At 44.5% G+C, this 15,664-nt stretch overlaps 1 protein-coding gene across 3 annotated transcripts in view; it reads left to right on the forward strand.

The window, feature by feature from the left end:
- Window positions 1-15,664, forward strand: part of C4H10orf67 (chromosome 4 C10orf67 homolog) — a 127,185-nt gene that overhangs the window by 36,433 nt on the left and 75,088 nt on the right. For all 3 annotated transcript variants that reach the window (XM_058183163.1, XM_058183161.1, XM_058183162.1), the window contains 2 exons: window positions 6,349-6,469; window positions 6,911-7,054. In XM_058183163.1, coding sequence (XP_058039146.1) covers window positions 6,449-6,469; window positions 6,911-7,054 — 165 coding nt within the window. In that variant the 5' untranslated portion in view covers window positions 6,349-6,448. The remainder of the gene's footprint in view (window positions 1-6,348; window positions 6,470-6,910; window positions 7,055-15,664) is intronic.

Raw genomic sequence — 15,664 nt, forward strand, 5'->3', positions numbered from 1 at the left:
CTCTTTAGCTGAAGAGGCTGTAGAAAAAATGCTTTTAAAAGGCTCCTCTGGCGATCCCAGCTGAGTTGCCTGATGATCAGAGGCTTTTAAAAGCATTTTTTCTACAACCTCTTCAGCCAAAAAGGTTGTAGAAAAAAATGTTTTTAAAAGTAAAAAAAAAAAAAGTTGGCCATGCCCACTCAGTCACATTACCCCTCCCACCAAGCCACGCCCACAGAACTGGTAGTAACAAATTTTACATTTCACCCCTGCCTTCTATGCTAGGGCTACCAAAAGGCTTGCTGTGTATGCTCTACATCAGAGGTGTCAAACTTGCAACCCGCGGGCCCGATGCATCATGCACTGGCCACCGCCACCCCTGGTTTAGTGAAGGGGGGAAAATTGTGATATGTCATGTGATGACAATGTGATGCCGCGAGTTTGACATCCCTATTCTACATGCTGTAGTCTCTCTCTCTCTCTTTCTCTCTCACTCTCTCTTTCTTCCACACACACACACACACACAAATCATAAATCTATAATATGCAGAAATTACTTATTTTTATGGCTAAGCCATAAACTCTGCATGGAAAGAGACAAGAATTGTAAACCAAGATTAATTAATCATTCAGCTAACTAAAAATCAGGATTCAGAACAAGACCAATCATGTAAAACACTGTAGAGATTCCAGCTTTCACAAATTGTTGTAAAGGACAGTTTTCTGCCTGGTTTTTACCTAGCCACAATAGATAAGAGTGTCTCCAGATTTAGGTTTCTTCCTTTAAAAGCTGCAGATCTGTGGATCACCTCATGGGATAGCAGTCAACTATTTCACTCAAATTGTTTAATAGAATATAAGAATTTTAACTACAGTATATGATATGCCTCTCATATAATAGACCAAAAGAAAGAAAATATATTGTCATATATTGTATTTTAAGACCTGTATGTATAATATACATGTTGTCTTTCACTGAGGCTTATATAAGTATTTAGTGTTCTTCTTTGATACGGGCTTCTTATGTCTAAGTAGAACTCAAAAATATGCTGGAATTAGAATATTTATTATGTATTAGCTTGGTTGTATGATCTGCTTTTGCAAAACCAGGCAATGAATAGATATGACATCAAATAGGAACTATTGGAGTGCTGAAGATGACCCATTGACATATATAAGTGAGTTGGTTAGCTATGTAGATAGAATCTATGTTTACAAATCCCACAACTATAAATTAGTCAACCACATTTTGGTCTATTACATTGGCCAATCCTAGCTCCTCGGTTTAGATTCATTCATTCACTGGGAACCCAGAAAACTGAAATGAATAAACCGTAGTAATTACACCAGGGGTGAAATGCTCCAGTTCGGACCGGATTGCCCGATCCAGTAGCGATGGCAGCGGGTGGTTCGGAGGTAGCAAAAGTCCCTGCCCCCCCATACATGCCCAGCTGAGCCGAGTGATTATCAGAGGGTTGGTTTTTTTTTTACTTTTAAAAGCATTTTTCTTTGGCCAAAAAAATGCTTTTAAAAGTTAAAAAAAAGCCTCTGATGATTGCACAGCTCAGCTGGGATCATCAGAGTCTTTTAAAAGCATTTTTTCTACATTTTTCTAAAGTTGGCCACACCCACCCAATCACATTACCACCACCCCCAAGCCATGCCCACAGAACCTGTAGTAACAAATTTAACATTTCACCACTGAATTACACCTAGAAAAACATGTTGTGTGGACACAAGCAGAAAGAGAGACTAAGGTGGAAGGGGATGGGGTTCAGAGAATATTATGTAGGATAGTCTAGAGAGTCATGAACAACGGGACTCTAGTTTATAAGAGGAAAGAGTTTCTCTTGGGTATTGTGAGATAGGTATATTGAGTACATGGGTCGTATAGAATTGGGGAACAGCTGTGGGCTGTACCTGATTGAAAGGAATTAAATTTAAGTTTTGGAGTTTATCCTACATCCCTGTTTTTGGTTGCTGTTCTTTGTTAAATTATTTGTTACATCATTTATCTCTGTTTGTTTGAAATGGGTTTGTATTGGAACAGAGCATTACGTAAATTACCTGGTCAGACAGTTCCACATTCATAGGTTAGATGGGCAAACTGTACTGGATGCAGTTATCTAGATTTCAAGTGCACATTTTCCATATCATCTGCTGTTTTAAGAAATGCCCTGAATTAAATCTGGAATTTTTCTTTAGACAACTTCATATCTTTTCCTCTATATAATGCCCATCAGGTGGCAGCACACAGCCAAACTGGGCTAATTTCAAAAAGATAAAGTAAATTAGACCTGGTTAACATTTGGCCAATATGCTTAAGAGACCCCAGAGGCTAGATTGGGAAACCATTAAAAAAAAAAAACTTAAGAAAATGAAGGGGCAAGCCACTTCACAATACTGTCAAGAATAAAAGTTCTGATTGTGTAAAGGACTCTGTACCTTTCCTAGCTCCTAGCTATACCATCTTCCAAATGAGAGAATTATAACATTCTACTTAGGAGTGAAATCCAGCAGGTTCTGACAGGTTCTGGAGAACCGGTAGCAGAAATTTTTAGTAGTTCAGAGAACCAGCAAATACCACTTCTGGCTGGCCACAGAGTGGGGTGGGAATGGGGATTTTGCAGTTATCCTTCCCCTGCCACGCCGAACAAGCCACACCCACAGAACCGATAGAGAAAAAAATTTAGACTTCACCTCTGATTCTACTGCAGAATAATAAAAACAAAGTACAAGATCAATCACCAAAAGCACTGTATTCAAGCTGAAAACCAAGGAACTATAAATAGTTTAGTTTTAGTTTAGTTTTATTAGATTTTTATACCGCCCTTCTCCCGAAGGACTCAGGGCGGTGTACAGCCGAAATAAAATACAGAGTATATACAATTAAAAGAAATTAAAAGAAACTATTAATAAATGGCCGATAATTTAAAAATTAAAAAATTTACAAATGTTTAAAATCTCTAAAACCCCAATTTAAAATCACTATTTATGCCAGTCCTGCTTGAATAAATAAGTATGTTTTTAGCTCACGACGGAAGGTCCGAAGATCAGGAACTTGACGTAAGCCAGGGGGGAGTTCGTTCCAGGCGTCGGTGCTCCCACAGAAGGCCCTACCCTGGGAGCCGCCAGCCGACATTGTTTGGCGGGCGGCACCCTGAGAAGGCCCTCTCTGTGAGAGCGTCTGGTCGATGGGAGGCATACGGTAACAGCAGGCGGTCTCGTAAGTACCGGGTCCTAAGCCATGGGCGCTTTAAAGGTGGTAACCAGGATCTTGAAGCGCACCGAAAGACCACAGGAAGCCAGTGCAAACTACGGAGCAGAGGTGTTACGTGGGAGCCTCGGCGGCTCCCATTACCACTCGCGCAGCTGCATTCTGGACTAACTGCAGCCTCCGGGTGCACCTCAAGGCAGCCCATGTAGAGAGCATTGCAATAATCCAGCCGAGGCGTAACCAGGCGTGGTGACCGTGCATAAGGCATCCCGGTCAAGGAAGGGCGCAACTGGCGAACCAAGCGAACTTGGTAAAAAGCCCTCCTGGTGGCGGCTGCCAGATGTTCCTCAAGGACAGCCGGCCATCCAGGAGGGCGCCCAAGTTGCGAACCACCTCCTTTGGGGCCACTAACTCGCCCCAACAGTCAGCTGCGGATGCAGCTGACTGTACCGGGTGCCGGAATCCACAGCCACTCCGTCTTGGAGGATTGAGCTTGAGTCTGTTTCTCCCCATCCAGACCCGTACGGCTTCCAGGCACCGGGACAGCACTTCGACCGCTTCGTTGGGGTGGTCCGGGGTGGAAAAGTACAGCTGAGTGTCATCAGCGTACAGATGATAACTCACCCCGAACCCACTGATGACCTCACCCAGCGGCTTCATGTAGATGTTGAACAGGGTAGGCGAGAGAATCGACCCCTGGGGGACCCCACAAGAGAGGCCCCTCGAGGCGACCTCTGCACCCTGCCAACACCGACTGCGACCGGTCAGAGAGATAGGAGGAGAACCACCGATAAACGGTGCCTCCCACTCCCAATCCCTCCAACCGGCGCAGCAGGATACCATGGTCGATGGTATCAAAAGCCGCTGAAAGATCTAATAGGACCAAGGCAGAGGAACAGCCCCTGTCCCTGGCCCTCCAGAGGTCATCCACCAACGCGACCAAAGCCGTCTCCGTGCTATAACGGGCGGAAGCGGACTGGAACGGGTCTAGATAGACAGCTTCCTCCAGGTGCCGGGAAGCTGCCATGCAACCACACTCTCTCCAACCTTCGCTAAAAAGCGAAGGTTGGAGACTGGACGATAATTTCCCAAAATAGCTGGGTCCAGGGAAGGCTTCTTCAGGAGAGGTCTCACCACCGCCTCCTTCAAGGCGGCGGGGAAAACCCCTTCAACTAAAGAAGCATTTATAATCCCTGGAACCAGCCTCGTGTCACTTCCTGAGCAGCCAGTACTAACCAGGAAGGACACGGGTCCAGTAAACACGTGGTCGCATGCAACCTCCCCAGCAACCTGTCCACGTCCTCGGAGCCACAGAATCAAACTCATCCCAAATAACCTCAACAAGACGAGTCTCTGTCACCTCAGCTGAATCGCAATCATGGTCCAAACCATCACGAAGCTGAACGATTTTATCGTATAGATAACGTTAAACTCCTCGGCTCGACCCTGCAGGGTCATCCCGCCCTCTTGTTGAAGGAGGAGCGGGTCACCCGAAACAGGGCGGCGGGCGGTTATCTGCCGGCCGCAATGAGGGTGGAAACGTGGGCGTTTCGCCTCCCTCATTGCCACTAAATAAGTCCTGGTAAAGGACCTCACTAGTGTCCGATCAGCCTCGGACCTGCTGGACCTCAAACACTCTCTAGGCGTCTTCTCCGGCGTTTCATCTCTCAGCTCCCGGAGAACCAGGAGCCAATTGAGATCTGCGCGGGTCAGAGGCCGCAAAGGCACGACACGGTCCAAAGCCCCAGCCGCGGCCCGATCCCAAGCCGCAACTAGTTCTTCAGTCGTGCCGTGGGTAAGATCCTCAGGAAACGGCCCAAGCTCCGTCAGAAACCTCTCCGGGTCCATCAGGCGCCTGGGGCGGAACCAACGCATCGGCTCCGTCTCCCTGCGGTGGTGAGCAGCGGTTCGAAAGTCTAGGCGAAGGAGAAAATGATCCGACCATGACAATGGTTCTTTCACTATATCTCCTAATTCCAGATCATTAACCCACTGACCAGAGATAAAAATCAAGTCTAGCGTGCCTCCCCCGATGTGTGTAGGGCCATCAGTTACTTGAATCAGGTCCAAGGCCGTCATGGAGGCCTGGAACTCCTGAACCACTGTTGATGACAAGCCGGCCGATGGCAAGTTGAAATCTCCCAAGACCAAAAGTCTGGGGATCTCAACCGCCACGCCAGCAAGCACCTCCAGTAGCTCAGGTAGGGCTGTAGTCACGCAGCAAGGAGCCAGGTACGTGATCAACAACCCCATCTGATTACGATGGCCCCACTTCACAAGGAGGGATTCACAGCCAGCTATCTGAGGAACAGTGGACTCCCTTGGCTCTAGACTCTCTCTAATCACAACCGCCACCCCGCCACCCCTACCCTGGGCCCTCGGCTGATGGAATGCACAGAAACCCGGCGGGCACAGTTCTACCAGGGGTACACCCCCTTCTGTGCTTGCTTCAAAATATATGGGCATGCTTCAATATATGGGCATGCTTCTAGGCTTGCTTCAAAATATATGGGCAGTAATTCCATCCCAGTTATGTTTATAACATTGAAAATATATAACTAAACCAGAAATGTATTGTTTTGTAAATTAAAATGCTAATTTCTTTTTACATATCATGCTATATTCTATAGAATTTTACTAAATCTATTTTCTATTATTTCCCCTTTTTTCTAATTTTGATCCAATATACCATTTCTCCATATTACATAAAAATCCGCATCCATCAGTCCTTTAAATTCCAGTGTCATTTTGTCCATCTCAGCGCAATCCAATACTTTTCTAATTATTAAATTTTCAGAGGGTATATTTGAGCTTCTCCAACATTGCGCAAATGCCAATCTTGTGGCTGTTGTCATATGTAGAATGATATGTGGTCTTTTTTTCATATTTCCTTTTCACTATTCATAAAAGAAAGAGTTCTGGTGTATATTCTATTTGAATGCCTGTTACTTCTTGTATCCAACTATGTATTTTCATCCTTTTTTTTTTTTTTGGGAGCATAACCACCATGTATGAAAGAAGGTACCATGCTTTTGTCCACATTTCCAACAATTGGGATTTAAATTTGGATATATTGTTGCCAAAAATGCTAATTTCTATTAGGCAAAGCTTCTCTGCTGTTTAAAGTAACTACTTTTTTTTTTAATCTGCAGGCCTTGCATTTCAGAGGACCTAAAAATAGGTTTTGTCATCTCTGATCATGCCACTCAAACTGAGATAAGTGAAGTAGGAGATCTGAAACAGTCGACAGCAATGACAAGATCTTTACTAGAGGTAACTTTACCATTTTTCAGATATTCTCTTTTTATCTTTATTGTGCTTTTTACCTTGCTTTGTTTTATTATAAGCCTCCAGTTTGAAGTTAGAGAGTTCATTGAATTGAATTGAATTGAATTGTTGCAGTCCATGTGATTAATTGCCCTTGTTTATATGAAGGCTAGTTCTGATATAAAATCTGTATGGGATTCATATGTCTATAGTCGTCATTATACTTCAATATTTACGAAGATCTTTGCTTCACTGATATTTACATTTGCATTCTGATCATCTTTCTTATTATTTCTTCTTTATTTTCAACTACCCACAAAACATTGAGATAGAAAGTGAAACCAAAGTAAAAAAAAATCCATCATAGTCAGTATCCACCTTTTGTAATCACAGTTCCAAAAGAAATTATGAATTTATATAACATTTATCTTTTTTTTGAATTTTTAGTTTACATACTCTCTCTGCGATGACTTTGCAATGTATAAAAATATTCTAAAAATGCAATATGAGGAAAAAATACAGGAATATTCATCCAAACTCTGGCTAGAAATAAGTGACCGACTGGAAGACATTGAGAAACTTTATAAGCAGGTACGTCCTTCATCTTCATTTTGCACTTTGCATGATTGTTTCTGTGCTGTCTATAAATAGTTCATAAAAGAATAACCAGGTAATTACAAAAAAAAGAATCAAATTAATATAAAAGTGAGTGCAAGTATTTAAATTCTTCAGAACTTTTTTTAAGGAGGAAGAATAGAAGATGAAGATGATAAAGCAGAAGAATAAGAATAGGAATAGAATAGAATAGAATAGAATGGAACGGAACGGAACGGAACGGAATGGAATGGAATGGAATAGAAAACAGAGTTGGAAGAAACCTTGGAGGTTTTCTAGTCCAACCCCATACCCAGGCAGGAAACCCTACACCACTTCAGACAAATGATTAATCCAACATCTTCTTAAAAATGTCCAGTGTTGGAGAATTCACAACTTCTGGAGGCAAGTTGTTCCACTTGTTAATTATTCTAACTGTCAGGAAATTTCTTCTTAGTTCTAGGTTGCTTCTCTCGTTGATTAGTTTCCATCAATTGCTTCTAGTCCTGCCTTCAGGTGCTTTCAAGAATAGCTTAACTCCTTCTTCTTTGTGGCAACCCCTGAGATATCAGAACACTGATATCATGTCACCCCTAGTTCTTCTTTTTATTAAACCAGACATACCGAATTCCAACAACCATTCTTCATATGTTTTATCCTCCGGTCCCCTAATCATCTTTGTTGTTCTTCTCTGCACTCTTTCTAGAATCTCTCAACATTTTTTTTACGTCATGGTGATGTTAAAACTGAAGATTTAGTATTATAAGTCAGTCCTAAAATTCAGGCAGCGGGCTGACCTGAAGTGGCATTGGAGCTGCATTAAGTCCTTTGTGTTTTCAAAACTAATTCGTTGTCTCACGATGGACCATACAGATAGTCCTCAACTTACAATATTTTGTTTAAATGACTGTTCGAAGTTACAACAGCACTGAAAAAGGTGACTTATGAGCATTTTTCACACTTAGCAACCATTGAACCACGGTCACGTGATCAAAATTGAGATACTTGACAACTGCTTGATATTTATAATTGTTGCAATGTCCCAGGGTCATGTGATCATCTTTTGTGACCTTCCTTTTTTTATATATAAATTTTTTTTATTTCCATTTTCCAACATCATATTTATGTACAATCTGTTATCCATCATTAATCATTAATTTTTATTTATTGCTGATTCGGGCCTGCCGACTGCCACTTCCTTTCTTCACAACCTCTCTCTATCCTCTACTACTTTCCCCTCCTTCATCTCCTTCACTTTATTACTTCCTCTCCTCCTTCTCCATTCCTCCCTTCTCCCACCCTTTCTAACCTTTTTATTCCCCTCCTCCTTCTCAATCCTTTCCTACCTACTTTCTTCCCTCCTTCTATTCCTCTCTCCCTTTCTTTCTGAAATGGCAGTTGGGTAGCCCCAATATCATTTCAAATTTTAATTTCATATCTTCAATCATTACTGTACATTAATAACCAATCCATGTATCATTCCCCCCCTCTCCTCCCCCCCCCCAAAATTCCCAGAGAAAATACCGGGTATTATTACCAACAATCACAAGCTAAAATATACAAAATATACAAAAACTCCCACCCCTCTCTAAAACTTTAAATCCCCTCACAATAAAAATAAAAAGATAAGAAAGAAAAAGAAAAAAGAAAAGGAACAATACCAATACAATTTTCCCTTCACATATTACTTCTTCTTACAGACCATTTTTAAAATTAGTCCATCTTCTCAAATTCAAATTTTCTCCACTTGTATATTCCTTCAAATTTCATAAGTCCATTTCTTAAATTACAGTCCATCTTCTCGAGCTCAAATTTTCATCACTTATATATTTCTTCAATTGTCATAACATTTAATGTCCAATTTTCCAATATTACTCCATCAGTCAAATATTATTACGATAAAGTCTCTCAGATACAATATTTCCAACTTAACTTCATAACTTTTGCTGTTTATAAACTTATATCCAAAGCGTATCAATTAAAATGAATAATCATTTAAGTTACATCCACAATATAACAGTAAACAATTAACATCATTACATCCACAACATTATCTAAATTCATAAATTTTACTTTGCATCCTTCACAATTAAATAGTATCATCCCATAGGTTTATACCTTACAAATAACAAATAACAAAAATCCTATAATTTATATCCTAAACAAATCCATTCTAGAAGTTAACCATAATCATCATATTCAAATCTTATTTATTTATTTATTTATTTATTTATTTATTTATTTATTTATTTATTTATTTATTTATTTATTTGATTTTTATACCGCCCTTCTCCCGAAGGACTCAGGGCGGTGTACAGGCAAAAATAAAACGATACAATATACAGATTAAAATACCATTTAAAAAACTTATTTAAATTAGCCTGAGATTAAAAATTTCCATACTAAAAAAAACCCCATTTAAAATTAATAAAATTTCCCCTTAAAACTAGTTTAAGCCAGCCCCGCGCGGATAAAGAGATGTGTTTTTAGTTCGCGACGAAATGTCCGAAGGTCAGGTATTTGACGTAGACCCGGGGGAAGCTCATTCCAGAGTGTGGGCGCCCCCACAGAGAAGGCCCTTCCCCTGGGGGCCGCCAGCCGGCATTGTTTGGCGGACGATACCCTGAGAAGTCCCTCTCTATGGGAGCGTACGGGTCGGTGGGAGGCGTGTGGTAGCAGCAGGCGGTCCCGTAAGTACCCAGGTCCTAAGCCATGGAGCGCTTTAAAGGTCATAACCAACACCTTAAAGTGCACTCGGAACGCCACAGGCAGCCAGTGCAGCCTGCGCAGGATCAGTGTTACATGGGAGCTACATGTAGCTCCTCTATAACCCGCGCAGCTGCATTCTGGACTAACTGAAGCCTCCGAGCGCACTTCAAGGGGAGCCCCATGTAGAGAGCATTACAGTAATCCAAGCGAGAGGTAGCAGGCGCATGAGTGACCGTGCATAAGGCATCCCGATCAAGGAAGGCGCAACTGCGGACCAGGCGAACCTGGTGGAAGGCCCCCTGGAGACGGCCGTCAAATGATCTTCAAACGACAGCCGATCGTCCAGGAGGACACCTAAGTTGCGCACCCTATCCTTTGGGGCCAATAACTCGCCTCCAACAGCCAGCCGCGGCTGCAGCTGACTGAATCGGGGTGCCGGCATCCACAGCCACTCCGTCTTGGAGGGATTAAGCTTGCGCCTGTTTCTCCCCATCCAGACCCGTACGGCTTCCAAGCACCGGGACAGCACTTCAACAACTTCATTGGGGTGGTCCGGGGTGGAAAAGTACAGCTGGGTGTCATCAGCGTACTGCTGGTATCTCACTCCGAAACCACTGATGATCTCACCCAACGGCTTCATGTAGATGTTGAACAGAAGGGGCGAGAGAATCGACCCCTGAGGGACCCCACAAGTGAGGCCCCTCGCGGTCGACCTCTGCCCCCCTGTCAACACCGTCTGCAACCGGTCGGAGAGATAGGAGGAGAACCACCGATATACGGTGCCTCCCACTCCCAATCCCCCCAACCGGCACAGCAAGATACCATGGTCGATGGTATCGAACGCCGCTGAGAGGTCTAATAGGACCAGGGCAGAGGAATAACCCCTGTCCCGAGCCCTCCAGAGATCATCCACCAATGCGACCAAAGCTGTCTCCGTGCTGTATCCGGGTTGGAAGCCGGACTGGAACGGGTCTAGATAGACGTCTTCATCCAAGTATTGGGGTAGCTGTCGCGCCACGGCACTCTCTACAACCTTCGCAACAAAGCGAAGGTTGGAGACTGGACGATAATTACCCAAAATAGCTGGGTCCAGGGAGGGCTTCTTAAGGAGGGGTCTCACCACCGCCTCTTTCAAGGCGGCAGGGAAAACCCCTTCCAACAAAGAAGCGTTGATAATCCTCTGGAGCCAGCCTCGTGTCACCTCCTGAGTGGCCAGTACCAGCCAGGAAGGGCACGGGTCCAGTAAACATGTCGTGCCGTGAAGCCTCCCCAACAACCTGTCCACGTCCTCGGGAGCCACAGGGTCAAACTCATCCCAAATGGACTCAACAAGACGTGCCTCCTCTCCCTCGCTTGGATCATCCCAAATTTGATCCAGACCGTCCCTCAGCTGAGCGATTTTATCATATAGATAACCGCTAAACTCCTCGGCTCGTCCCTGCAAAGGGTCATCCCGCACCTCCTGATGTAGGAGAGAGCGGGTGACCCGAAACAGGGCGGCCGGGCGGTTATCTGCCGACGCAATGAGGGTGGAGGCATAGGAACGCCTCGCTTCCCTCATTGCCACTAGGTAGGTCCTAGAATAGGACCTAACTAGTGTCCGATCAGTTTCGGAGCGACTGGACCTCCAGGTGCTCTCCAGGCGTCTTCTCCGGCGTTTCATCTCCCTCAGCCCCTCGGAGGACCAAGGGGCCGGTCGAGATCTACGCCGGGTCAGAGGCCGCAAAGGCGCGACACGGTCCAAGGCCCCGGCCGCGGCCTGTTCCCAGGCCACGACCAGTTCCTCAGTCGTGCCGTGGGCCAGTTCCTCAGGGAATGGCCCAAGCTCCGTCAGGAACCTCTCGGGGTCCATCAGGCGCCTGGGACGGAACCACCGTATAGGTTCCGTCTCCCTGCAGTGGTGAATGGCAGTTCGGAAGTCTAGGCGAAGGAGAAAATGATCCGACCATGACATTGGTTCTGTTACTAAATCATCTAATACCAGATCATTTAACCACTGTCCAGAGATATAAAGCAGATCCAGTGTGCCTCCCCCCGTGTGCGTAGGGCCATCATTTACTCGAATCAGGTCCAAGGTCGTCATGGAAGCCAAGAACTCCCGAGCTGCCGTCGATGACGAGCCAGCTGATGGCAGGTTGAAATCCCCCATGACTATAAGTTTGGGGGTCTCAACCGCCACAGCAGCAAGTACCTCCAACAGCTCAGGCAGGGCTGTGGTCACGCAGCAAGGAGCCAGGTACGCGATCACCACGCCCAACTGATTCCTATAGCCCCACCGCACATAGAGGGATTCACAACCGGCAATCTGAGGGATAGTGGTCTCCCTCGGCTCTAGATCCTCCTTGATAACAACCGCCACCCCCCCCACCCCTGCCTTGGACCCTCGGCTGATGAAATGCTCGGAAACCTGGAGGGCACATCTCAACAAGGGGGACCCCCCCCTCTGGGCCCAACCAGGTTTCCGTAATGCCCATAAGGTCCGCGGACTCCCCCTGAATAAGGTCGCAAATCAGGGGAGCCTTATTAACCACGGACCGGGCATTACATAACATCAGCCGAAGATCCAAGCTCTGAGGATCATGGCCACCCGAGGAACGGGTAGGGACTGAGGGGCCGGAGCACGCAATCGCTTTCAGACATCGAACGCGTGCTCCCACAATTCGGTACGGCCCCTCCCCCCCGCCATATCTGCCTCTCCCACTTACCGTACAGATCGAACATCCCTCTAAACCTGGAACGTCCTCCCCCCCTGCCTTCAGACAAGATGGAATAGTGTCGCGAACTAGCACAGGGGCTGGATCCCTCCCCGACGGGTTCTCACCCCCACCCGTCGAATCCCTCCCCCCCCTTAAAAAACCCTTATTTAAAAAACGATTTAAAAAACCCCACAGATTCTTCTTCCTCGCATGCCACCTCTCCGGGTCCCAAGACCCCTCGTTAAGGCCGGCCCTCGATAACCCAGAGGGCCATTCCTGCGAGGCGGGGGAACCTCGCAGTCGGAGAAGGTCAGCCGACGAATATTTCATGCTAAAAGATTAGATAACAGTGGGGGAAAAAAGGTGTTCCCTAGCCACTTGATGTTATCGTAGCCTGCGGACAAAGTCAGGACAGTCACAAACCAGGGCCAAATGCCCGGTAAGGGCAATAAATAAGATGGAAGTTCGGCTGATGGATTCCGCCATTCAGTACTGCCCATAATGGATACAGCAAAAGTTTTTGCCCGCTGGTGCCGCCCATGATCAGGTCCGAGGCCGTCCAAGACTGATGCCATAAATAAATAAATACCGGGGACAGGAAAAAAGTTTTCAGCCGCAGATGTCAAATGATGGTATATATAAGAGTCAGCTAAAATTCTAAATTCCAAAATGTCCGAGCTACCTGTGTCCAATGTCTCTGGTGTCGCTGAAAATAGTCCGGCAAACAATCCAGCCGCCAGCCGCTGATGATAAGTGCGGCCATAACGCAGCCAAACGATCCCAGATGTTACCAATGGTACCAGGCGACAATCCATACCATTCAATACCCCACCGGAATGGACGCCGCCCTCTACCATCAGATGGGTGGAATCGTAGAAACCATGCCGCTGAGCCATGCCACTGAAGGATAGAGCGGCAGAACATCCAGCCGCCGATGACGTGTGGCCGGCAGCAGCAAACCACGATCCAGCCAGAATAATCCAGCCCGGCCATTCCTAACGAGCGCCGCTCCGCGCCCCTCCAGAATGGCCGGCGCCATCTACCGTTGCCGCCGATGGTATCAGTGCCGCTACTGGTATCCAAGCCGCTGATGGTATCACTGCCGCTGTACGATACCGCCGCTGGCCAGCACCTCGCACCCCCCAACTGGTCGCTGATGTCCGAGCGACCGCTTCGCCACGGAACCGCAAATCTTAAACATTCCTCCCCTCTCCTAGTCTATTTTCCATCATCTCCAAACCAGTTAACTTAGCATCTAACAACAAAGGATTCCCACTCTTTAAAACATTAATATAGAAATGTCTTGCTTTCATAACTGTACTAAGAAAATACTTTCTACCCCTAAAATTCACTGACAAACCCATTGGAACTTCCCATCTAAAATATATCTGATGTTTCTTAAACTCATCCACTAAAAAAGCAAATTCTATTCTCTTTCTTAACATTTTAGGAGGAATTTCCTTCATCATTTTTATATCTTGTCCCAATATTTGAAATTTATTTTTATAAAAGACTTGCAAGATTTCATACCTAACATTTTTAGTTGTAAAATAAATAACCACATCCCTCGGTAATCTATTTTGTCTTACCCACCAAGAATTAACACAATAAATTCTTTCAATATTAATCTCAAAGTCTTCTGGCTCCACACCCTTTATCTGAGCAAAAGCTTGCGTAAAAATCTCTTTTAAATTTTCCTTCCTACTTTCCTTCAACCCCCTCACCCTTATAGCATATTCCATTAATCTATATTGTAATATTACTCTTTCTTCATCTGCCCTATCTACCTTTGCCTGTATATCTTCCATCTTATTATCTAAGTTCCAATTGTTTTGATTCTTTTGAATTTCCTCTATTTTCCTTTGTAATTAACTTTATTAAGTTCTTCCAAACTATCCTCCATCTGAATACAAGACCTTAATACTTGCGAAATTGCATCCTTTACCATTTTCATTTCTCTCTTCTGCTCTTCCACCACTTCCTTAAAATCCAACATCTCTTTCTCTATTTCATCAAATTTTTGATCTATTTCTGAAAAACAAGTCTCCAGAAACTCCTGTAAAAAATTTCTTAATTCCTCTTTGATGCCTTCTTTTAATTTTCGTATCTGAACTGAAGAAATTTCAAAGTTTTTAGTGGCTTTTGGTACTATTTGCTTAAAAGCCATTTTTTATAACCTACCCAGTAACAAAATGGGGTTAAAAAGGAAAGATTCAAAAAACTTTTCTTCTAAATCGCTATAATCCCAAAGAAGAAGAAAAAATATAAATCATAAAATTCTCATTTCTTCCATTTAGTCAGTATCTTCTTGTATATCTCCTAGTTCCACACTAGCTGTTAATAAGCATTTCTTTAACTTTCATTTCCAATACACAAATCGCCATTTGCTCGCATTCCACAAAACGCCATTTGCTTTCTTCTCTCCTATCTTCGCAACAAATGTATCCTCTATTAGGGGCTTGCAGGCTTCTTACAAACAAATGCTAGAACTCCAGTTTCTGCTCTATCCACGTTACAATCCATCACAAATCCATTTCTGCCGCGGAGATTGGACGCTACGTTTTTTTCTGCCAAAAGGCAGATGCCCTCCGAGTCTGGAGCTTCTTTAGAAGGAGCACTCCCCTGAAGTTAAGCCACCTGGAGAAGCCCCAGAAAAGTTTCTGGAGGCTTCTCTTGGTGGCTCAGCTTCAGCCCGAATGCTCATCTCTCCCTCTTTGCCCGAGGGGGAGATTTTCAAGCTGCTGGACAGCTGATTTACGCTGTCCTGGCAGCTCTACAGACTACGGGGTTAGCGGTCTAAAAAAGACCGCCATCAACGAAGCAGAGCCAAACCGGAAGCCATCTTTTGTGACCTTCTGATGATCAAGTCAGTGGGGAAGCCATGTTACTAACTTAACAATTGAGTCATTCACTTAACAATTGTGGCAAGAAAGGTCATAAAACGGGGCAAGAATCACTTAATAACTATCACGCTTAGCAACAAAAAATTTGGGCTCAGTTGTAATCCTAAATTGAAGACTACCTGTTAATTATTTCTTCTTCAGTTGTTCTTCCATGCCCAAACGAGCCCACTAACTTGCTACGCAGCAGAAAAGACAGATAAATTAGTCCCTAATTTTCCTGTGTTCCTTTCATACTGTATGTGGAAAAAGAATGTTTATATTTCATAATGTTCTTTCGTTGATTATTCTGCACAAGATCT

Source organism: Ahaetulla prasina, chromosome 4 (assembly GCF_028640845.1).
Source record: "Ahaetulla prasina isolate Xishuangbanna chromosome 4, ASM2864084v1, whole genome shotgun sequence".
NCBI classification, from domain to species: domain Eukaryota; kingdom Metazoa; phylum Chordata; class Lepidosauria; order Squamata; family Colubridae; genus Ahaetulla; species Ahaetulla prasina.